This window comes from Balaenoptera ricei, chromosome 7, assembly GCF_028023285.1.
Source record: "Balaenoptera ricei isolate mBalRic1 chromosome 7, mBalRic1.hap2, whole genome shotgun sequence".
Lineage (NCBI taxonomy): Eukaryota > Metazoa > Chordata > Mammalia > Artiodactyla > Balaenopteridae > Balaenoptera > Balaenoptera ricei.
The window spans coordinates 121,676,866-121,699,038 of NC_082645.1; the positions used below are offsets into that span (position 1 = coordinate 121,676,866).

Below are 22,173 nucleotides of genomic sequence, written 5' to 3' on the forward strand. Positions count from 1 at the left end.
TGTAAAACATGGTTTCCCACTTGCTGTTTCTAGCACAGCTACAGATTGTGTCTTGGAAAAGCAGGAGTTCTGATAAATTCTGTTTTGCACAATTCCATTCAAAAACGTTAAAAAATCAATGGTGTATTTATAGTTATACTGCTACGTTATAAATTTTTTTTTCTGACAGGCAAGAAGTGCAGTTTTGACTACTGAGTACCGAACTCTGCTTGCATTTTAACAAGTCTGGTGATGATTTTCCCACAAATGTGCGTCTGGCTCCCCGAGTTTCAAACCTTGCTCCTTTCCCCGGGCCCACACGCTTCCAGCACCAGGTGCCATCGGGTCTGTTCATGTTGCTGCAGGGCCCGGGCCCTGCACCTTTGTTCCATAACCCTCCGGCGCACAAGCACGGGGCTGGCAGTGGTGTTCCGGGAACCATAGCTGCATTGCGAGGCTGGTGGTCACCTCAGTGTGAACACCTGAAACGTCTCTGCTTGAGCCCAAACTAAGGGTGTCTCCAGCTCCTTGTGCTGGTAGCTGGGTCCTCTCCTGAGCCGCCTGACATGGAGGGAAGGAGGGACAGAGACAGACTTGGGGTGGAAGGGGCAGCAGTGTTAGTCGATTGCAATTTGAATATGTTTTCGAATTTTCCAGAAGGCTGTGATCATGGGCTCACTTCACTGAGGGCCTTTCTTAGGACCTTGGAAGGGCCGGTGCCAGTGAGGGGCCCAGAAACGAGGCAGAATGGCTTTAGAGTCACACTGCCGGCATAGGGGCAGCTTGTGGTCCGCTGCTTGGTGCCACATGACACCGTGGAGGCACGTGGGTGAGGGTGCACGGCGCCTCTTCCTGCAGCTGGTGGGATGTGTCTGGAAGGAGGAAGCAGCACTGGCTGTTTTACAAGTCGTTTAAATGACTGGGCATTATTAACTGTATCTCCTACATCATTCAGATCCCAGTTGCCTTGGTAATAGTTAGCACGAGATGAATGTTGGGGGGAACAAGTCTCAATATCTGAACAAGAAATCAATTTTTTAAATTGATTTAAAGAGAGTGTTTTAAAATGTTAGTTTTTACTTGAACTGCACTGTTTGAGAAGGAGGGGCAAGCACCACGCCTAGAGGAGACGTGGGCAGTTACCCCGGCTCGCTCCTTGAAGGTGACCGGGCTCGGCTGTGGGTAGCCCCTGCCGTCGTCTGCCCGGAAGCCGTCTGATTTCAGAAGTAGTGCACGTTCGTCATGGCAGGCAGTTCAAGTGATACAGGTGCCAGGAAAGAAGGAAATAAAAATCAGCCCTCTTCCCTCTCCCAAAGGTGACCTCTGCAAACATGCTTTAAATGCATGGATGGCAGGTTCCGTCTGTGGGAAGAAGGAATAAGCCTCCTCCACCCTGGCTCTCCCGCTGACTGTGGCTACACAGCTGGACAGCTGCGTGAGCAGCTCTGAGGACCCTGGCAGGGAAGTGGTGGCGGGCAGACAAAGGCCAGGGTCTGAAGTGCCTGCCGCAGGAGCACTGAGCTTCCTGTTCTCCCTCCAGCACCCCCGGCCCCAGCCGGCTTCAGGGTGTCCGAAACCCGGAGGTGGGCTCCAGGGGCAGATAGGGAGGGCTGCAGGGGGAGCCACCCAGTTTGGGCTCTAGAGAGAGTGCGAGGAAGCCACCATTTCTTCTTCTCTCTCTCCCTGTTCTCCAGCCAGGCCTGAGACACCTAAAACTCCACGGGCTTTTTACTCTCTTTCCTGCAGCCTGGTCCCAGCAAGGACGCGGTCCCAGGACGTGCACGGCAGAGCAGGGGAACAAGCCAGAGTCCTCTGGCTGGAGGACTGAGAAGTAAGGCAGGGAGCTGTGGAGGGGGGAGCTCAGGAGGTGACCCCCGTGGAGGGCGGTGCTCAGGAGGTGACCCCTCAGAGCTGCCGATGAGCTTGTGGGCTCGACACCGAGCGGTACACGCATGGGGCCGACCCTGCGCCACTTGCCAGAGGCAGTGGGAACTCGACTAAGGGGTCGACCACAGCCCGGGAGCCAGGCTGGCAGCTGGGTGATGGTGCACAGGGAGGATGGAGCCTCTGAAGGTGGGGCTGATGCCGAGAGCACGGCGGCGGCCTGAACCCGGCAAGGCCGGCGCTGCTGAAGGAGAAGTGCCGCGTTCTCTGTGGGAGTTAAACGAGGCCAGAGGCTCATAACACGATGTTTAAAATGTCCAGGATATAATCCAAAATCACCTGGCCTACACAGAACCAGGGAAATACCAGCTCACGAGAGAAAAGACAGGCTACAGCTGAGATGATGCAGACGTCGGAATTACCCGACAAAGACCTTGCGGTCGGCAGAATTTTGGCCCCCATGGTCGTCACCCCCTGGTGTTACTTCTGGGAACAGGTTATGTTACGTGGCAAAAGCACATCGACAAGGTTCCCTATGCGACATGACTGAACACCGTAGACTCAGGAAGCAGAGCCCAGCGCTGCCCTCCCAGCGCCTCCCCCTCCCCCTGCCCCCAGAGGCAGCTCTTTCCTTTAGATTTTGGTTTACCCTCCAGGGTGGTGGTTTGAAAAATGCATGTGTTTACGGTCTTCCTCTTTTAACCAGAGTTAGCGCGCCATGTGCCTGCTTTGCACCTTGCTTTTATTCACCTTCTCATCAAAGAAGCACGTAGAGAGCTTTTCCACGCGTGACAGAAATTTTAGCGACTTCCACTGCTGTGGACAGTGGACTGCGCTTGTCTGGGGAGCCACGGGCTGATTTCCCAGCCAAGGGGGAGGCGACTCGAGGGCCAAATCTGGGCTGGGCTCATGTCCCGGCTTTGTCACTTCTGGGTTATGTGTTCTGTGGCAGAGCTTTTTTTTTCTTTTTAATAGACCTGCTTTTTAGAGCAATTTTAAGGTCACAGCAAAATCGAGTGGAAGTTTCACAGATTTCTCATATGCCCCCCGCCCCCAGACGTGCACAGTCTCCCCCCCTGTCCCCCCCACCCCCCCGAGTGGTACCTTTGTTACAAACCTGCATTGACACATCATCACCCAAAGCCTTGGCAGACTTTTGAGCCGAATTTTTCCAACTTCGAGATGGAAATTATATGTCACGAGTTGGTTTTTAAATTTTTTATTAAATGAGAATACATAGGAGCCGAGTTTGTAGTAGGTAACACTAAATATCAGTGGCGGAAATTTGTATGTAGCCACCAGAAATATTTTTAGGAATGAAGACTGCAAATCATTTTGTTCACCTGGGAGGGAGAAGGGAACTGGAGTCCCTCGTAGGCGGCTGATTCTTGACGCCACTGATTCCCTCCAGATTTCTGGAGAGGGTCTCTGGCAGCAGCAGGGGAGTGAGCAGGGGCTAATGCCTGACGTTTAGGGCCTGCAGGCCTGCAGGACTGCGGGACGCGCTCTGTGGGTCTAGTCCAGTTTGCATATTCTTGCCTTTTTAATGTTTATTTATAAGCACACAGCAAAACAAAGTAATTTCTGTTAGGTTATAATTTATGTAAAGCAAATTCAGTGCATACATTTTTTCCTTTCATTTTTTCCCATTGTAAGACTACAGGAAGCAATCGGGCTGTAGCAAGACTGTTGAATGAGCAGCTTCATGCTCCTGCAGGGAGGGGTCCCTTCTGCAGCTTGTTCTAAAATGAGACCATGATTAACTAACATTCACAGCACGGCAGTTATATTCAATTTTCCATTAAGTGTCTTCCTTTCTAAACTTTCTTAAACTTAAAGCTGAGTAATTATTAAATGGGTGGTTTAATGCCACATTGCTGTTGTGTAATAGCAAACAGAGCTTTCTTTGGAATATCAGCAGGAGGGTGCCCCATGGGGTCACTTCCTCTTAAGAGAACTTGTCTCCCTCGGATGAACCTCCGGGATCAGGCCGTCTCGTGGTCCGGAGTCTCAGCCTAAGCTGTGTGGGTGTCTTACTTTGACCAGGTGCAGATAACTAGGATGTAAGCGTGCTGCTCAGAAGGTGTACAAACCTGTAAAGGTTTCCTCTCAAGAGCCGTGTTTTAGAATTCCTTGAGCCAAGAAAATTGTTTTTTTCATCTGTCTAACGTATCTTTTGTTCTTATGAGAGGCGAAACAATGGTAAATTAAAAGTATGCTGGTTTAAATATATATATATATTTTAATTTATTTATTTATTGTTTATGGGTGTGTTGGGTCTTTGTTTCTGTGCGAGGGCTTTCTCTAGTTGCGGCAAGTGGGGGCCACTCTTCATCGCGGTGCGCGGGCCTCTCATTATCGCGGCCTCTCTTGTTGCGGAGCACAGGCTCCAGACGTGCAGGCTCAGTAGTTGTGGCTCACGGGCCTAGTTGCTCCGCGGCATATGGGATCTTCCCAGACTGGGGCTCGAACCCATGTCCCCTGCATTGGCAGGCAGATTCTCAACCACTGCGCCACCAGGGAGGCCCTAAATATATTTTTTATTATAAAATAAACACAGATACAGAAAAACTGCATTGATCAAATGTACAGATTAATGAATGAAGTGGACACTGTCCAGTGAAGCGATGGAACTGTGCCAGCCACACCCGGGACCCCTCCCCTGTGCCCTGCCCCCGGGTCAGACCCCCCCACCAAGGGGACCACTGCCCTAACTGTTCTAGGAATAACCTCCTTGCATGTTCTTCTTGCAGTTTTCTCAGCCAGACGTGCCCCTCAAGACAGGTTAGTCTTGCTTGTTTTTTTTTTTGTTTTTTTTTTTTTAAAGTAGGTGTTTAGACATGACTTTCTTATAATAAGTAAAAGAGAAAGAACCTGAAGAAATTTTTTTCCATCTAAAATTATGAAGAAATATAAATGAGAATTTTACAATGGAATACACAACAGAAGTGACTCCTAAAAGTACATCTTGGTTGTATATATGTTTTCAGAATTGTAGCTCTACTTAAAAGGGAAAGGATCACTTTGGTGCCCAAAGTAAAACATCCCGTAGCTTGTTTCAGGAGAACCTCCTCTTGGTGGTGGGTGTTGGGCGAGTGCTGTGAGCTGACCACGCTTTGCTCTCACCTGTGTACGCACCTGGGACACCTGAGAGGTGGGCTTGACTTCCTTAACACCCCTCTCTTCTGCAGTAACTACTCAGGTTTGTGAGACTGGCATGAAAACGCTCACATTTATGGCTCTCAGAACCTCATATGCCTCACGCTGAGTGTCAGGCAGTAGCATGAAAACAGGGCTTTTCTGAAGTGTGCTTCCTGACTGCGGCCTGTGCAGTGCCTGTTCTTTGATGCCTGCGATGTTAATTAAGTAAATACTTAGCAAATATTTACAGAATTAGTGACCGATCCCGGGGCCATGCAGCCTGGAGAGAGAATTCTGAAGACCGTGGGTAACTGCCAACCTGGGCCACACGTGTGGCGCGGGAGATCCACGTGCCAGTCCGAGCAGGGGGTCAGCCCGCTCGTTTGTGCATGAGGTGGGTCGGGAGCTGCATTTCGCAGAATGACACGTCGCCTCATCACTTTGCTCATGCTACGCACATTTCACCTTTCCCGGGGGTTTTAGCTTTCTCATTTTCTGTTTGCTTGTTTGATAAGCCAGATGTGCCTGGAAATTCTCACGCAGATTATTGGGAAGGTCTTCTCTGAGTAGGGTTTAAGTAGGAGTTGCTTGGCAGTGGATCACTGAGAAGCTTTTCCATCTTAATTGAAGAGATAATAAGTTCATGAGTTGGTTTATCTTGATAACAAAATAAGCTTGAAAAAGAGGAAAAGGCCAGAGGACTCAGCAGTTAAGTCGGCATGAAAGGGCACAGACTAGGAGTTTAGTGAGATTAATTCTCTAAAATATTTACTGCAAATTAGTAGAAGACTTTTTGAAGATGATTAAGCAAAATAAAATGATTTTCACAGCATCTGCATTCTTTCTTGATTAAACATCTGACATTTGTGTTGGCCATACTGCGTTTAACCATTAGGTATGTTTCTTTAAGTTGACTTTCATACATAAATACACGCATTTAAGAAGGGAATTGGCCATAAATAGAAGGTAACTATATTAATAAGGGCGACTGAAAGCACGGCAGTGTGGCCAGGTTCTAGCGGGCGCTGAGCCTGTCCTGTGGTTGTTAAAAACAATGGCGTGATTGGCTCTGTTCAACTTGACAGCTAAGCACCGGAAACCCTTCCCCCGGCACGTTGAGGAGGGTTGAAAGGGCACAGGCGCCTGCCGGGGCAGCTCTCTGACCCTCGCAGACCCTCGGTGTCGTCATGGGTGAGGAGGGCGTGGGTGGTGGTGACCACAGGGGTATTGTGAGGACAGGGCAGAGCGGGTGCTGGGAAGGGTGGCCCGCATGTGCTCCCCGTGACGTGTGCCAGGCTGTCACTCAGCGCCAGGTCTGAAGTTACCTCCTGAACCGCTGGCGGCCCCCGCTCCGGCCTGGTGACACAGCTTAGAAAAACCGGGGCGTGCAAAGCGGGCAGACAGCCTGGCTCTCTTCATCCACCTTCCTTGGCATTTTCCCCACCGTGTCGGCAGAGGTGGGGCCCGGGACCCACGTTGGCACCGTGCTGTGTGTACCCCTTTCCCTTTGCAGAAAAGCGCCCTCCGGGCACACACAGCGTGTGGTCAGCACGTGAATATCCGGGCTGGTGGAGGGAGGAGGTGCGGGGCCTCCGGCTGGTCTGGGGAAAGAGCGCAGGCGGCTGTGGGCCTCCCCTCCCGCTGCCGCTGCCGGTGAGCAGAGGTGCTGCGGCTCCTCCACAGGGTCTGGGGTTAAAGGAGTTCCCGCACCGCCTGCTTGCGCGCCCGGCGGCAGCGGTGCTGGGCCTCTTGCTGGGTACGCTCACCAGTCGAGGTATGAGGAGAAGATAGTCTTTCTAAACTCTTAATGTTGATGTAAGTTAAGACTCGTAGAAGTGCAGAAACAGTGCAGAGAATTCTTGTGTACCCGGTAATTTTCTTACGTTGTTCTAATATCGAAATAACTGGAGATAATTTGGGGGGTTTTTGTGTGTTTTAGTGCATTCCTCACTCTTAGCTGGTGAAGAATGGGGGAGCTGGAAGGAACCTACCGCGCCCTGCAGACCCCAGGGACACGCCTAGGCGCCCCGACCCCCGCGGGCGTCAGCACCCTCGAGCCTGGGCCGGGCCCCTCGGCGGCAGCGGCGTGGCCGGCGGCCAGGACGCCCGTCCGAGTGCAGCTGCTGGACGACTCCGTCGAGGTGTTTGGCGTTGAGGTAAGAAGCGTGATCCCTGGAAGCCTAGTTCCTCACGTTTTCTAGAAGTCGGGTATTATTTGGTATTATGTACCGAACTCCATTTTGCTGCTTAGACTTTGCCTGTTGATCGAGTCGCCCCCGAGTGGCTGGTAATAAAATCCTTGGGAACTCCGTCTGCGTTTCGCCTTTTAGGCTGGGGAGTGGTATTCTCCTGTCTTAAAGTTCTGACGTAACGTGGTCTTGACGTTCTTCTCTTTTGAGAGGCTAGCTGAGAGCTGTGTGGTGCAGACTGGAACCAGCTCGTCTGCACCCAGGTCCTGGTGGCCGAGCCGCTGGGTGAGGGCGCCCGTTAGCCTCACAGCGTGTCCTCGTCTGAATGTGAGGGTGACTCAGGTCCCCGCTTCCCAGGGTGGCTGGGGCGAGGGCGGAGCACTCAGCACACGAAGAGCCTGGCACCTGGCACAGCGCTCGCACAGGGCATGTCTTTCTAGCTCAGCAATAGGAACATTTTTATTGTGAAAATTCTCTAATAATAGATTGCACTGATCATGTTGGCAAAGACAATTGAATATAGCAAATGTTTGAAAACATCTTTTCTGATTTTCTAAATGGCAATAGAATGAATGTTCTTTTTAAAAATTACTTATTTTCATAAGTAATGCAGGAACATATTCTTTTTTCTAATATTTTTATATTGGTTTAAAATAATACCTTTGGAAGCGTCCCCTACTCTTAATGTCACAAAGTAAAGACGAGAGAATGAACTTAAACTTTAGCAGGAGGTTTATTTACGCTTGGGGAGAGGTCAAGATGCTACACAGAAAACAGAAAGATGATTGAGGAGCTGTGGGCCCGGTGTGAAGAGGCCTAGCGGAAACCTTGAGGCTCCCGGAGCCTGATTGCAGGATGCCTTGCGTGAGAAGGCGGAGGTGAGGAAGGAGGTGAGCACGGTCGGGGGGAGCGGAGGGGAGAGGCCAGCGGGGGGGCTTGAGGAGTAGAGGTGCCCTCCTGCTTGGAGCCCAGGGTCCACCTTGAGTGTTCGATGGCAGGTATCTAGTGCCTAGATTCCTAGTGTCTGAACTCAGGGAACCCTGAATGCTTCTTTTAGGTCTTATTTGAGGAAGAAACCAGATGTCATTTCATCAGGGCAGTGGTAACTGGAGCTGGTAGGGCCTGTCTGTCCACGTTCACAAGTCGCTCCTGTGTTGCCGGAAGCAGCCTTTTCAGGGCAGGGAGTTGGGAACAGGCCACCTTTGAGCCCTGAAGCGGAGGTGGGGGGCGGGGGGGGGGGGCTGGCTCTCAGTCCCTGTCTTAACCATACTCGGATGAGTCACCTGGAGAAACGGGTTAAAGGCCTGGGAATTAGCTGGGCTCTCAGGTCTCTTCCAGCCAAACGTTCGGAAGAATTTCCACCGTGTAGCCATCCTATGATAAGCACATTTGCAATGGTCTAGGCTTAAAAGAGGTTCAGAGTTTTTGAAAGAAAGGAAGAAAGAAGAGAAAAGAAAAGAATTGCATTAGTTAGGGTTTACTTTTAGAGCATCTTTTTCTGGCCTGCTTAATGGTGTTTATCAACTAAACCTAGGACCAAAAAAGGAAAAAAGCACACATTTATTGTTGAGTCATAAATAAGATGTAATCCTTCTCTGAGAAATTCGCTTTTAAATCAGAGATAGCATTTTATAAACGTTCAGAATATAGAGAGTGCGTCAAAGTTTTAATAAATTGTGATTGTTGTTTCTTTTAACCAAATAGAACCATCATGTTTGGTATTTTGATATACCTGGCAGAGTTACTAGAAATTATAGAATCAAATTGCTGTTGTATATCCTGAGTTGGATAGGGTACTTTTTAAATTTTGCTACCCACTGATGCATACCTTTCAGGAGAAGTTAAAACTCAATGTATTTTTTTGTAAGTTGTATTCTATTTCTAAGTACCCTAGTCGTCTACAACTGTATCAGTTAGCTTTGCTGAGTAACACGTCACCCCCAAACCTGATAACTTAAAAGAGCAAATATTTAATATTTTCTGCATGTCTGAGTGTTGGCTTGGAGGTTCTTCTGGTCTGGGTGGGCTCAGAGTGCTGAGTGGTCTAGGATGGCCTCGCTCACATGTCTGGGGCCCCAACTGGAACCTCTCTCCGTGTGGGACCTCACTCTCCAGCGAGCTGGCGTGACCTTGTTCGCATGGTGATGGGAATGCGCTCGGGGGTGGCAGCTGTGAGGTCCCTGAGGTCTAGGCTTGTAATTCATGCGTGTACCTTCTACCGGATTTTACTGATCAAGAAGGCTGCCAGGCCAGCCTAGGTTCAGGGGGTGGAGAAGTACCCAGGAGTCTGTTTTCTGCAGGCTCTCACACAGCTGTTGCCAAGGATCAGGTGCACAGTCCCTGGAAAGAAGCGGTCTCCGAAGCTCTGGTATCTGGTGTCAGCGGGCTGGGCGGGTTTGCCAGATGAAGCACTTTGTGGGGCCTCCTCCGGGAGGGGCTGCTGGAGAAGGTGCATTTGCCCTGCTCCCTCCTCCCCAGTGTCTCCCGTGGGCCACCGTTGCCAAGATCCGAGACGCAGAGCCCAGGCTGGGTCTCCCCGGGCCTGCCGCCCCTGCCCCACCATCCCTGGTCACTGATCTTATCTGTCGTTCCCCCGCCCGCCCTGTACAGTTGGACTGAGAGACACACTGTGGTTGGGTGACTTTCGCTGTGGGCCTGTGGGTGGTATAGACTTGAGGTGCCGGGCAGTGAGGTCCCGGGGCGCATGGCCTCTGTTGGTGGCACAAAAGGCAGGTCTTGGGGAAGACGCCCCCGCCCCGGAGCTGGCCGGGCTTTCCTCCTGGAAGGCAGGTCCTGGGCGGCGAAGCTGCTTCCGTGTTTCGACCAGTGCCGGTAAGTGCGGTCGACCGAACGGAAGCGAGGGTGAGCTTGGGTAACATGCTTTCTTTAGGAGAGTTTTTAGTTTTTCCCTCTATGGCAGCGTCTTCTGACGTTAGGGATTCAGGTGTCGTGTTTTGTGTGTCTGGGGTTTTTTGGCCGTCCACACCTATCTTACGGTGTGCTGATTTGGTTTATTTTCTACTAAGTTTTCTGCAGTAGTATCTGCAGACTCGCAGGGTTGATGTGCTGATGTTACCTTCTGGTGCAGCCGGTGGCACCTGGCCCGGTGTGGCCTGTGTGGACTCCCCTGGTTGATACCGAAGGTTTATTCTTAGGGGAAGAAGTTGACGTTTAGTTATTTTTGAAACGGCGTCTTCTGCTGGTGCCCATGGCTCTTCACAGGCGGGGTCTGTGGCTCGTCGTCTCCTGCTGCTTCAGCAGCTGAGGCTGCCCTCCCGCCGCCCTCGTTCCCTTCCTTCCGAGGGGTGAGCGCCATCCGCGAGCCGCCGGCTCCGTCTGTCTCCCACCTGCCAGGGCGGTAACGTGAGCTTTGCTTCCGCCAGCTCAGGCCCCACGATACCGGCCAGCGCTCTGAGAGCCGGAACCGCTGGCCACACGGGAGCCTTTTCCTTCTCTGGCTTTCTCTCTCGGTCTGCAGTCCTGCTGCCCCAGAGTCAAGGTGGCTGGAAGCTGGAAGCTGGGGTCTGTCTGCTTTTTCCTGAGCAGCACTGAATACGCTGAAACTTTTTAGCAGCTTTATTGAGATATAACTCACATAACCATACAGTCACCCACGTAAAGCGTACAATTCAGTGGTTTTTAACGTATTCACAGAAACGCAGAGCCGTCACGCTGGTCAGTTTTAGAACGTTTTCATCCCTCCCAGCGGGAAACCCCACGCCCTTTAGCTGTCGCCCTCGCACCCCAGCATCCTCCGTGCCCCCCCCAGCTCTAAGCAAACCGTGACCTGGGTCCTGTTTCCACAGACCCCTTTCATCTGAGCAGGGTCGCACGTGGCTTTTTGTGACTGACTTGTCACTTAGCGTGGTGTTTTAGGGCTTCATCCACGTTGTTTGACGTCTCAGCACTATTTTCCTTTTTGTTCCCCACTCGTCAGCTGGTGGACGTCCCACCTTTGGGCTGTTGCGAACATCGCTGCCGTAAACATTCGGGTACAGGTTTTGTGGGGACATGCGTTTCGCATGTCTTGGACAGACACCTGGGGATGGGACTGCTGAGTCGTACAGCGACTGTGTGTGACCGTTTGGGGAACCGGCAGACTGCTTTCCAAAGCGGCCGCACCATTTATATCCACCAGCAACTTTATGAGGCTTCCAATTTCCCCACGTTCTCAACTACACTTACTATTCTTTGACTTTTTGATTCTAACCATCCTAGTGGGTTTCAAGTGGTATCTCGTTGTGGTTTGAGGTGAAATTTTTAAAATTTTTAAAGGTTTTCAGCCCAAAAATGTGAGAATTGTACCATTAAAAATTTATCTTTGGGGGTGGTTCCTTGGATAGATGATGAGTAATTGTGGAGTTAACCGTCTAGCTGTGGCCCAGTCACCACACGTGGAATGAACGTTTCTACGTGCCAGAGTTGTGAGGACCACAGAGAAAGCAGGCTGAGGGCAGGCGCTGGAGGCCCTGGGAACTGAAGCTGGTAGAGGAGTGGGAACTGCCCTGTCAAAGTTTTTAAAACATCTTAAAGTTTCATTTAGAGTTGTCATGCAAATTTATAGAACTAGGAACTTTTACTGACACTTTTTATTTATTTATTTTTAAAAGATGTATTTGTTTGCTTGTTTATTTATTTGGGCTGTGCCGGGTCTTAGTTGCGGCATGCGGACTCTTAGTTGCGGCACGCGGGATCTAGTTCCCCGACCAGGGATCGTGTTCCCCCTGCACTGGGAGCACGGAGTCTTACCCACTGGACCACCAGGGAAGTCCCCTGACAATTGTCTTTTTACATCAATATTCATCTCACTTGTAAGTACCAGCTGCCAACGTCTGTGATTTGCTCTCATCCATGTAGATCATGTGCTTTAACAAACTTACGTGTATTATGATAATGAAGCAAGATGTACTTTGTGGTTCTTTATATTGATTACTAGTTAAATTAAAATACTTCTGTTTTGTCTGGAAGGGCGCAAAGAAAGGGGGAGAAATCTGTCTGATGGATTCAGGGTGGAGCTTCAACTCTGTTTTATTTTAAGTGATGTTTGACATTTACTGATGGGATTTTTAACTCCCCCGAAGGTCAGTCAGTGACCAAGTTTTTGATCTAGGAAAACCATGATTTGTTTTCAGTTAATTAAATGAATTCTGTGGTTTTGAAATTAGAAATCTGACCTCAGCTCTGGGAAGCTTTTTTCTGAGCTGTAAGAGAAACCATCTGGAGGCCGTGTGTCAGCTCGATTGTCCTGCGTGCAAAGTCGGGGAGTCGAAAGCGTCCGGCTCCTTGCCCTGTACGTGTGAGCGGTCTCCGTGCTGCCCCGGGAGCGGCAGAGGGGCCGAGCTGGCCGTCCTGTCCTCCCTGGAGAGGCCTCCCCTCGACTGCAGAGGGCGCGGCGCTGGGGACGGGCCACGTACCTGCGTCGCTGACCATTCATGGCGGGTTTAGGAATGGACGTCACCTATAGCTTTTCTGTTATCTGGAGTCGGTATTGTGGAAAGAGTGATATTTAGTGATTGAAAGAACAGTCTGGGATGTGGTTTGGGTGAGGGAGACCTCACCCACGGGAGTGAATGTCATGCCTTTGCTGGCAGGTGTGATGGAGTTCTAATGAACATGAAGGTTGCTCACGTTCCCCCTTTTCTTAACATCCTCAAAAGTTTCAGAGTGGGTTTGCTTTCTTTCTTTCTTTTTTTTAGAATTGCAAAAGCTTTAGCTTAAATATGTGGCAAGTAGGAGGACGGATTCTCAGCCATGAAGTCCCATGCTGGAGGATTTGAAGTTGCTATTCCAGTAAAAACTTAATGTTTTCTTTCTGGCCAGGAAGAAATAGCCAGAATTCCACGAAGTATCGTAGCCAGATGTTTGTCACTGCTCCTACATGAGCACCCTAAATATGGCAAAGAAACCGCCTTAGAGCTTATTTTGGTCTGATCTCAGAAGAAGAAGTTAGTAATTCAGCATCTGAAGTTTGGCGGTAATATAGGCTTTATATAAGAGCTCTGTGTGTCCCTAGTATATGCAGCAATTATGTGATTCTGCCCTAGGTTTTGAAACCTATTATTTTGTCTTGGAAAATTGATCTGTGTTTTGACCCTGAAGCCCAGGAATGTGGCAGGGTGGGACGAGGCAGAGGTGTGGACGTTTACCCAGCTGTGGTATCGAAGCTCCAAAACACATGCACGCACACGCCTGCACACGCACATGCCTGCGGGTTGGCATGTACAGTCTATGTTGGATGACCCCGCGATGATGACCGGTGACAAATGGAAAAGAATCGGGAAGTGTCACCGAGAGAAGACCCATCCCCACGGTTGTGTAATGGAAGACAGCAGACTTGTCTCAGGGTCCCAGCAGAGGGTCATAGAAAGGAAACTTGCCCATTGGGTTGTCTTGACTTGTAAGCTGTTTCCTGAGCCCTTAAGACACGTGACGGGCTCGTGTCATTGGCATCCCCAGCAGGACGCAGAGGCAGAGTGAGCCACTCTGTGACGCAGCTGACCTGGGACCCCACCCCACCCCTCGGCTGTCTCTGGAACCCTTGCTCTTATCCACGTGATGCTCTCATTTACTACTCAGAAGGAATTTGGTTCTGTTGTCCTTTGTTCATAGGAGGCTAGAAGAGCTGACCTTGTACTTGTTGCACTGATTGGGCCCTTGAATCGCTGTTCCCGTTCCGTTTCCATCCCTTCCCAGAAATCTCCGATGCCTGCGCTCTTGGCCCAACTCCCCACAGGGAGGTGGCCCGCCTCGGAGTGATGCTGCCTGACCACCTCGGCCTCCCGGGCTCGCGCGCTCACCCCTCTCCCTGCAGCCGCGTGGGGCACGTTAGCACCAGGTTTTAAATCTCAGCCCCTCACCACCCGATGGCGTGAGGAAGGGCCTTGCTCCAAGTCTGGGAACGGCTTTGCTCAGGGGCCCCGTCCGGACGTGTGGCCAGAGTGGGGGGGCGGGGTGACGTCCGTGCCCGTCTGCTCCTGCGGGGGCCACGTGGGTGGGGAGGCCAGAAAGGCTCGGAGTTCTCCTCTGCAGGCCTTCGCTCGGCTGCCCGACACACACCCCATGTCCTGCCCCCCATATTGAGCCATGTAGCCTGGCACACCCCAGGGCTTTCAGAACTTACTAGAATCTGTTCTGTTCGGCAGTGAACAGTGTCTGGGTGTTAGGAGCAGTGGTGCTGCGGATGTTCCTGTGTGTGTCGCCGTGTGCGCGTGCGCAGGTTTCTCTAGGGTGTGTCCCCAGCGTGGACTTTGTGGTTGTAGGATGTGCCCGTTTTCGCCCTGCCCAGGTATGTGGATTGTTCTGGAAACCCGTTAGACCGTCTCACGGGCCCTTCGTCCACACAGGACCACTGCCAGCCGTCCTCTGGGCCTGTGGCCTTTCTCCTGCTGCTTCCGTCCACGGGGGCTGCTGCCCAGTGCGGGCCGCTGGTGGGCCTGGCCCCGGGGCCGTCTGCGTCCCGTCCTGATTCCTGTCCCCAGCCAGGTCATCCGAGAGCGCTGCCGTCCTCCTGGTCCCCCCCACCCCCCGCAGCCTCCAGTGGGCCTTTCACACCTACTGCACATTCGGGTCACCAAGGCCACCTTTAAAACATGCCGTGCTGCTGAGGAATCCTCAGGTGATTCTGGGCAGGATGGGCGGCCGGGGTTCAGAGAAGAGCTGACGGGTTCTGGAATGTGTTCCCTCCCCCACCCCGGGCACCCTCTGTTGACCCATTCCTCCTGACCCTCATTTCTTCCCTCCGTCCATTCACTCAATCCCTGAACAAAACAAACACACCATCGCCTCCCCTCCCCTCCCCTCCCCCTCCTCCTCCTCCCCTCCCCCTCCTCCCCTCCCCTCCCCCAGAAGGTATGATGTTCCACAAGACTTCCTCCAAGCTCCACTTTTCAGTGGAGCTTTGCTAGGTCGTAGCAGCCCCACAATTCATTTTCTGTCCTAAAAACCTAATTCTGTGTTACTGATCACTTTCAGTTAAAGAAAGTAACCAAGATTCTCCAGAAAGCTGGCTGGAGGGTTACAGTTCTCTCTCTTCTTTCAAGGAGAGCATTCTGTGTTTTCACTTGCACTGTTTAATACACGTTTTTTCCAAAGTTTATCTTACTGTTTCACAAATAGCGTGTCCACCAGGATTAGCACTTGCACCAGCGCCGCGTCTGCTCCCTGGCAACACTGTGCCCCTGGCGAGGCTCTCGTGCAGCCGGCACCTCGGAGCCCAGCCAGGATGGCACGCGGGGTTCCTGATGCCGCCTGTTTGGGAGGGAGTTCAGCTGATTGATACAAATCACACGTGTCCCTTGTAAGAAAATGGAAGATGGGGAAGGCCTACAGCCAAGAATCACCACCCAGGAAACAGCCAAGCACAGTGTTCTGAATATCCTCCCAGCCTTCTATCTGTTCACATGTATTCATTAAACACACCTAGAATCAAACCACATACATTTGTAGTCTGTTTTTAAACTTAGCATACTGTTGAACATGTTTCTGTATACTTTCTCCTTAAATTTTTAATGACTACGTAGTTTTCTAGTTTTCAGTTTCTTTGTAATAAATCTTTATACACATACTGGATTTTTCCCTTTAGATAAATATCTGGAGCTGGAGGTTCTGCGTCAGCGGGTGTTGTACGGCCCTCGGGGGGCCCCACAAAGGGCAGAAGCGCTTTACACCCCCCAGCAGCACCTATTATGGTTTTTAATAAAATCTCCAGTTTAATAGGCAGAAGTTATGTTTTTTAGACACAGTTTTATCAGACTTAACTATTTTGGTTTTGTTTTGAGGGGTTTTGTGTGTGTGTGTTTGCTTTACTTTTTTTTTTTTTTTTTTTTTCGTTAAAATACATGCAAGAGAGATTTACCACGTTGACCACTCTTCAGTGCGCAGCTCAGTGGCACTAAATCCAGTCTCGTCGTTGTGCAGCCATCACCACCGTCCATCCCTGTCACTCTTCATCTTATAAACTTGAAGCTCTGTCCCCGTGAGACACTGACCCACCCCCAGCCCCTGGCACCCACCATCCTACTGTCTCTGTGGTTCTTCTCCTCTGAGTACCTCATATAAGTGGAATCACACAGTATTTGTTCTTGAGCGAGTGGCTTATTTCACTCAGCACCGTGGTGTCGAGGTTCTCTCGTGTTGCAGCCTGTGTCAGAACTTCCTTTTCAAGGTGAATGATGTCCCACTGTATGGATGGCCCACATTTTTTTTTTTTTTTTTTAAAGAAATTCACGTTCTTTTATTTATTTATTTATGACTGTGTTGAGTCTTCGTTTCTGTGCGAGGGCTTTCTCCAGTTGCGGCAAGTGGGGACCACTCTTCATCGCGGTGCGCGGGCCTCTCACCATCGCGGCCTCTCTTGTTGCGGAGCACAGGCTCCAGACGCGCAGGCTCAGTAATTGTGGCTCACGGGCCCAGTTGCTCCGCGGCACGTGGGATCCTCCCAGACCAGGGCTCGAACCCGTGTCCCCTGCATTGGCAGGCAGATTCTCAACCACTGCGCCACCAGGGAAGCCCCGATGGCCCACATTTTGCTTATCCCTTCAAATGCTGAGGGGCAGATGGGTTGCTTCCACGTTTTGGCTCTTGTGAGTAGTGCTGCTGTGAACATGGGTGTACAGACATCTCCTCGAGACTCTGCTTTCTTTTTGTTTGGGTGTATAGCCAGTAGTGGGATTGCTTAATCACGTGGTCTATTTTAATTTTTTGAGGAAGCTCCATACTGTTTTCCACAGTGACTGTACCATTTTGCATTCTCACCAACAGTGCATGAGGTTTCTAATTTCTCCACATCCTAGCCAACACTCGTTATTTTCTTTTCTTTTTCTTTCTTTCTTTCTTTTTTTTTTTTGATAGCAGCTATCCTGATGGGTGTGGGGTGGTATCTCACTGCGGTTTTGATTGGCATTTTCCTGACGGTTAGTGATGTTGAGCATCTTTTCGTGGGCTTATTTGTATATATATTTTTTCTTTGGAGAAATATCTATCCAGGTCCTTTGCCCATTTTTGAATTGAGTTGTTTGGGTTTTTTGTTAAGTTTTAAAAGTTCTCTACATATCCTGGATCTTAACCCCTTATTAAATATGCAACTTGCAAATTTTTCTACATCGTATCAGAAGTTAAAAAAAATAGGAAGTTGAGAGTAAGTATATGGTATTTGAAGTGAAAAGAAAAAGCCAGGGGATGCTGGAGACATCACAGAAAGTGGCAACTTACAGTGGAGAAAAGGACAGAAAGTTTATGGCAAACACAGTCAGGGATTGGACACCTGGATAGGCCGTCGGTGTGGGTTTGTGCCACGCTCCGCGACCCCGTGGCTCTCGGGGGCAGGTGTTTCCCAGCACCTGGGATGCTCTGGGCACCGCTGTGGAAGCCGGGCCGGGATGCCAGGTGAGCCCAGCCTTCTTGCTGCTTATGCTGCAGTAGACGCTCGAGGATAAACCAGGGAAAGCAGAGCCCTTAGTGCTCAGGAGAGAAACAAAGCAGGCAGGGGCGGAGTGTGGGTGCACCCTTAGGCAGGAAGGGGTGGGGTTGGACTGGCGCGTGCAGGGGGTGCAGACCCAGAGCCGGGCATGTGGGCGGGAGGAGAGGGGACACAGGGGGTGGGTCCCCGGGGAGGCCCTGGCCCTTCTGCGCTCGGGCCCCTCGCGACGAGACGCACATGCCAGCCATGTCAGCTGTTGGCCGAGGAGGCCGCTTTAAACTCTCCTATCCTCGACTCCTGGGTCACAGGAATTATGGGCTTTTATTTTCAGCGAGATTTTGACTAGTCTTTAAAGAGAAACATGAAAAACATCTGTAGGTGCTTCCAAACTGTTGTTACTGGAATGCTTTGGAATGTCCTTTGCACATGTGTTATGCTTTTGTGTGTGTAATTTTGTAGTTTATGTAACACGGCTTCATTTTGCCACCGTGGCAGAGAGGATCCCGGCCCTTACTTGAGGGCTTTTTCTGGTGACAGTGAAAATCAGAAAGAAATGTTTTCCTGCTAGGCTCTTGGTCTCAAACCCCTGCCTGGGACTGAGCCTTCTTCAGAAGTTCCCGTGTAGACTTCTGTCATAGCTTCACTGTCGAGCCTAAAATATCTTTTTCTAAAATAAATTTAACATAACTGATTATGAAAGGTACATTCTTTCTTACTGTTCTCTTTTTAGATATTTATAATGTTTCCTCATGTATTTTTTGCATTTGTTTAATCCAATAATATGTGGCCTTATGCTTTTTTGCATGTTTTGATATTTGAATCTGATAAAGTTAGATTTTTGTAGCCGAAGAAAAGCCTTTTTTTTTCCCCCTATTAAAGTAATTTTCAGTTAAGACAACTCAGAATGACTTTAAGGCTCTAGACATTGCTCTCCTTCTGGAAATTATGTTGGAACATGGACTCTTTTAAATCAGGCATACTAAATCAAGGATAGTCAGCTTTATAGCTGTTTGCTTCTGGCTCTGATTTACATCAATCCTATGTCTTTTAAAACCGTATAAAATAGTAGAAACATATCCTAAATGTAGCGAGGAATCCAAATTATGAAATGAAACTATAAATTTTACATAAGTACTGAGATAAAATTTAACTTGTTAGCATATTAACATAAAGACATAATAAAAAAAGACATCTTGAGAGACTTTGATACACTCTTGCTGAGAACACAGGCTTCTACAAAGGGTCTTCAATTTTTCCTTATTTAGTGGAATCAGATTAGGAGACACCTAAGAGCACTAGAGGAGGGCAAACTTGTTTTGGAAAATTGTTGCTGTAAGTTCTGGAAAACCAAAGTTTGTTTGTTTTTGTTTTTTTAATTTTTATTTATTTTATTTTTTATTTTTGGCTGTGCTGGGTCTTCGTTGCTGCGCACGGGCCTTCTCTAGTTGCAGCGAGCGGGGGCTACTCTTCGTTGTGGTGCAGTGGCTTCTCTTGTTGCAGAGCACGGGCTCTAGGCACACAGGCTTCAGTAGTTGTGGCACACGGGCTCAGTAGTTGTGGCTCGCGGGCTCTAGAGTGCAGGCTCAGCAGCTGTGGCGCACGGGCTTAGCTGCTCTGCGGCACGTGGGATCTTCCCGGACCAGGGCTCGAACCCGTGTCCCCTGCATTGGCAGGCGGATTCCCAACCACTGCGCCACCAGTGAAGTCCCCCAAAGTTTTTATTGCTGCAAATTTTCTACAGTTTAGAAACTGATGGGCTTCCCTGGTGGTGCAGTGGTTGAGAATCCGCCTGCCAATGCAGGGGACACGGGTTCGTGCCCCGGTCTGGGAAGATCCCACATGCTGTGGAGCAACTAGGCCCATGAGCCACAATTACTGAGCCTGCGCGTCTGGAGCCTGTGCTCCGCACCAAGAGAGGCCGCGACAGTGAGAGGCCCGCGCACCGCGATGAAGAGTGGCCCCCGCTTGCCACAACTGGAGAAAGCCCTCGCACAGAAACGAAGACCCAACACAGCCAAAAATAAATAAATAAATAAATAAATTTATTTAAAAAAAAAAAAAAAAAAGAAACTGATGCTGTTATTTTTAATTATTCAAGTCAACTGACTTTATAAAGTTATAGTATTTCGTGCTGATTTTTTTTTTTTGCTTTTTCACTGTAGAAAACTTTTTATGTATTTTTTTCAAATGATAAGATTAATACATGCTCACAGTAAAAAATTCAGTCAGTCAGTACAGAGGAAAAAAGTTAAATGTATTATTCTCCTACACCCAGAAATAACGTCTTTGACATTTTGGTCATGCTACCCGTTTAATCTTCCAGACGGTCGGCCGTGTGTGTGCACGTGGGGTGCAGGCTCGCCGTCCATGTCACACGCCGTCCACCTGATCACGTAAGCACTTCCCAACGTTCACGAGTTTACCTGTTTCTCTTTTTACCTCCTGTAGTTTCTGTGTTATGAATCTTGACACCATGTGAATTGGTACCAAGATATTCGTTGTAATATGCTGATGGGCATAGCACTGTTTTCCTCTTATAAAATGTGTACTTTTTTTTGGTCTCAGTTGCCTTTTTGGCCTAAATTCAACCATGTATTGTATAAAGTTCATGTTCCCTTACTTTTTGTTGTTGTTGTTTGCCATATTCGTGATTCAACCATGTCATTCTTTTATTTTCAACCTTTCTGTATCATTTGCTTCAGCTGTGTTTCTTATGTACAACCCAATGGCCAACACTGAGTGTTTACCACATTCTGAGTGCTGTTCAAAAGCACTTTGCATGTATTATTTAATTTCCTCCTTAACCATTAGCAGCATTATTATTAGTTTTGTATTATAATTGAGAAAACTGAGATACAGGGAATTTTTAAAACTTACCCAGTACTGGAAGTTCCAGCCAGGACAATTAGGAAAAAAAGGAAAAGAGTAAGAAAAAATGAAATAAAAGGACTCCGTATTGGAAAGGAAGAAGTGAAACTATCTCTTATTTACAGATGACATTATGATGTATATGGAAAATCCTAAGGAATCTACAAAAAAAAAAAACAAAACTATTGGAACTATTAAACAAATTCAACAAAGCCACAGGATACAAGATCAATATACAAATATCAATTTGTATTTCAATACACTAGCAATGTACAATCCCAAAATAAAATTAAGAAAACAATTCCATTTACAGTGGCATCAAAAAAGAATAAAATACTTGGGAACAAATTTAACAAAAGAACCTCAAGGGCTTCCCTGGTGGCGCAGTGGTTGAGAATCTGCCTGCCAGTGCAGGGGACACGGGTTCGAGCCCTGGTCTGGGAGGATCCCACATGCCGCGGAGCAACTAAGCCCGTGAGCCACAACTACTGAGCCTGCGCCTCTGGAGCCTGTGCTCCGCAACAAGAGAGGCCGCGATAGTGAGAGGCCCGCGCACCACGATGAAGAGTGGTCCCCGCTCGCCACAACTAGAGAAAGCCCTCGCACAGCAACGAAGACCCAACACAGCCAAAAATAAATAAATAAATAAATAAATAAATAAAATTTTTAAAAAAGAACCTCAAAATTTATATGCTCCCTGGTAGTCAACTACTAATTTCTTGAGGGGGAAATTTGTAGTTTTAACCCATAAAAAGAGAGTTTTGAAAAGCCAGTTAGTCACCTGTAGATTTTGAATGAAACTTGTTATTTATGGGAAAAAAATTCCAAAGGGAATAGCCTAGAAAGGTCTTTTCTTTTCTCCTTTGCAGTATAATTATAAAAATAATTGCAAATTCTCAAGCACAGTAAAATTCTAATTAAATTACAATTCACTGATTTTTTTATTTATATGGTCAAATTATCCTCCCTTTTGTATTGTCCATCCATTTTCCTGTTTTAAAACTTAAACCACAGTTGTAGAGTATTTACGTTGAATCCAGCTACAAAGATATTAACTATTTTTTACATTGCATTTTTTCCTAAAAACTAAACACAATAATATATGTAAAGTCCTAAAATAATTGAATCTCTTACATTTGTCTACTAGAAGTACTGATTTGTGATAGAACCAGATTTTATGTTCTCTGAAAAGCTCCATTAATTAGGGGGGGAAATGCCTACATGCTACTAAAAACAAATTCAATAAATCTCACTCTGTGTTTCTGAAAAACATGATCTTTAAAGATGAATTTTAAATGCCAGAATCAAATGTCAGGAGAAACAGATTTTTTTTTTTTTTTTTTTTTTTTGCCTTCAATGAATAGCTAAAGATTAAAAGAAAAGATTTGGTTTAGAGAATATATATTTTTCACTGGCATTTTAGGATGGTGTTTACCAAAATGTCATAACTGCTTATTTGCAACTGTTCCTCGTGCTTCTAGCAAAGGGCAGTGAACGGAAACATGGAGCTCAGCTGTGGAAGCCCAGGAGTTTTGCTTTGCATTTCATCCCTCCACTTCCCACCCCTGCTTGGGATGGCCCAGACCTAACCATCACCAGAGACAGCGCAACTCAATTCCAGACACATATTATGAGCTCCAGTGAAACTGTAACTTTAAAACAAACAAACAGAAAAACACCTTGTGCACTGAAAAC

At 48.5% G+C, this 22,173-nt stretch overlaps 1 protein-coding gene across 4 annotated transcripts in view; it reads left to right on the forward strand.

Annotated features, from left to right (window-relative positions):
* FARP2 (FERM, ARH/RhoGEF and pleckstrin domain protein 2) overlaps window positions 1-22,173 on the forward strand; it is a 90,509-nt gene that overhangs the window by 3,437 nt on the left and 64,899 nt on the right. For all 4 annotated transcript variants that reach the window (XM_059929167.1, XM_059929169.1, XM_059929168.1 and 1 more), the window contains exon 2: window positions 6,944-7,160. In XM_059929167.1, the coding sequence (XP_059785150.1) occupies window positions 6,972-7,160 (189 nt within the window). In that variant the 5' untranslated portion in view covers window positions 6,944-6,971. The remainder of the gene's footprint in view (window positions 1-6,943; window positions 7,161-22,173) is intronic.